Genomic DNA, 2,500 nt, shown 5'->3' on the forward strand with positions numbered 1-2,500 from the left:
TTAATGAGGTTGTTTGGGTATCGCCTTCCGTAGTTTTGCATTATTGTATAATGAGGTTGTTTAGAATTGTATATGTATATTTTTTTGGAAGGGTATTGTTTTTATATTGCATAATTAGGTTGTACTGTTATTTTGTATTATAAGGCTGTTTGGGTATTGTATTCTGTAATTTGTATAATGAGGTTCGGTTACTGTATTTTGCAATATAGTATAATGGGATTGTGCAATGTAGTTTGGGTATTGCATTCTCTGATATTGTATAATAAGGTTGATCTTTCATTGTATTCCTTAATTTTGTATAAAGAGGTTGTTTGGGTATTGCATTCTCTGATATTCATAATGAGGTAGTACGGTAATTGTATTCTGTATTTTTTATAGGTTGTTTTGGGTATTGTGTTTCGTAGTATGGATTATGAGGTTGCTTTGACATTATAGTCTTTAATATTGTATAATGAGGCTGTCTAGGTATTGTATTCAGTGATGTTGCAGAATGAGCTTGATTGTATTTATTTATTTATTCGATTGTTTTTTTGTTTTTTTGTTTTTAATTATAATTATTTTGACATTTCTAATCCAGAGTTGGTGAAATATTAAAATTTTATCAATAAACATTTTGGTGTATAGAGATTTTTTATATTTGGAGTTCAGATTTGGTGAAATATTAAAAATTATTTCGATTATTCATTTTGTGGTATAGCCTATAGATAACGTTTTGGTATTGTGAATTGGGCGTTGGTGCAATGATAATAATAATAATAATAATAATAATAATGATAACAACCATTATGAAATACCTAGAGAAATAACACTCAAAAATAAACAAAGAAAGAATCAAACAAAACAAAACTAACCTTATCTATGTAAAAGGCTCTCCCATGAATGTTCTTTTTCTCCATAAGATCAAGATGGTCGATATTCATCATCGCCCACAACAGCTCGGACGCCCATGTTGTACCGCTCTTAGGATACGACAACAGGACGACATCGCTGCTCCGAAATTCAAAGTTATAGTGAGCGTCGGCAAGTTTCAAGTACCTGGAAGTTATAGAATTAGTGTGAGTATCTGTGGTTGTCTCAAATGAGCATTGAAATAGGTTGGTTGAGATTACATACCGAGAAGTTTACATACTGAGATATGTGTGTGTGTCAGAGATATGTGTGCTTGTGTGTGTTTGTGTGTGTGTGGAGTTCCCAATTTGCTGTCCATGGGATATTTATTGGGGGAATTGTAGAGCTTGATTTAAAGTTTATTTTCATGTAATATTTTTAAAGCGGTACAGTACCTACAGGTAATATGTCTCACATACCAATGACTATGAATCTACCCGTATGGTGTTTTTGCCCAATTGGCATTAACAACACTACGTTCTCCAGAAACTTATATCATAAACGAAAATGAAATAAACTAGATGATTAGATATCTAATTCACGTTCAGAATCCACATTTTAAGTGATCGGAAAACAAAAGATAAGCAAACCTTAATCCATATTTAAAAATATGTAAACACATTAAGAAAAAAACACATAAACAGACAAATAAAACTCAATTAAAAAAAAAAAACACACACACAACTAAAATGACGAAACAGACAAAAAAAAAAATGAAAAACAAAAACTTACGCCTCAGATAGCGAAAACCTCCCGGGTACAGTGCGCACCATTTTCTTCTTGTAGCAGAAGCCCCTCGAGGTGTGCCTGGCGACCACCTCTGGAGGAACGTCCTCGAAGGAAACTGGGAGTGGGTGCCTGCTCATGGCGTCTGGGAACGAGGCCTGTGAATCATGTCGCTTTCAGATGGATGCTAATAGGATGATTGTGACGGCAGAGGGACAACGTCTGACTACAAGCGATCGTCTGGTATCATGCTGTACGTGTTACATGTACCACACACAGATGCAAACAAACACATACGTATATGTGTGCGTGTGTGTGTGTGTGCTTATATCTTCCTATTTATCTATCTATCTGTTTGTCTAGCTATGTAGAGAGAGAGGATGGATATTTTTTATGAATGAAATTGTTTATATGTCTTTGGATCCTGTATAGTTACTAGTTATCATAATTCTACGGATATTGCACCTCCAATTTGCATAATATCTGCACCCAAGCTTTGTCCAATGAGACTATGTCCCCCTAATATATGAACATATATAATGTTCATTTAAGCGTACGTCAGGGTCCCATGCTGTTAACATTTTGACATTAAATCAATTAATAAGAATATGTTTAATACTAAATCACCTAGAATTGTTTTACCTATATATATGTGTGTGTGTGTGTGTAAGTAAGTAAACAAGTAACCAAGTATATATGTGTTTGTATGTACGCATTATGAACATCCGTAACCCGTTTTAGACTGGAAGCAATGATAATCATCTACGAAATCCAAATGACAAGAGAAATAGCAGCAACAAGGAGTCAGTTCTATTTTCGAGATAAATAATACCAACGTCGAGTCGAGGCAAAAATACGAAGTAGACCAGATCATACTTTCATAAAT

The 2,500-nt window shown here is 34.0% G+C and overlaps 1 protein-coding gene across 3 annotated transcripts in view; it reads right to left on the reverse strand.

Moving 5' to 3' along the window:
• Positions 1 to 2,500, reverse strand: part of LOC122246242 (sulfotransferase 1C4) — an 11,480-nt gene that overhangs the window by 6,414 nt on the left and 2,566 nt on the right. For all 3 annotated transcript variants that reach the window (XM_086530888.1, XM_086530889.1, XM_086530887.1), the window contains exons 2-3: positions 1,621 to 1,772; positions 852 to 1,035 (exon numbers count right to left, since the gene is read on the reverse strand). In XM_086530888.1, coding sequence (XP_086387014.1) covers positions 852 to 1,035; positions 1,621 to 1,754 — 318 coding nt within the window. In that variant the 5' untranslated portion in view covers positions 1,755 to 1,772. The remainder of the gene's footprint in view (positions 1 to 851; positions 1,036 to 1,620; positions 1,773 to 2,500) is intronic.

This window comes from Penaeus japonicus, unplaced genomic scaffold (assembly GCF_977035675.1).
Source record: "Penaeus japonicus unplaced genomic scaffold, GWHDUDI00000001_assembly GWHDUDI00000034, whole genome shotgun sequence".
Classification (NCBI taxonomy): domain Eukaryota; kingdom Metazoa; phylum Arthropoda; class Malacostraca; order Decapoda; family Penaeidae; genus Penaeus; species Penaeus japonicus.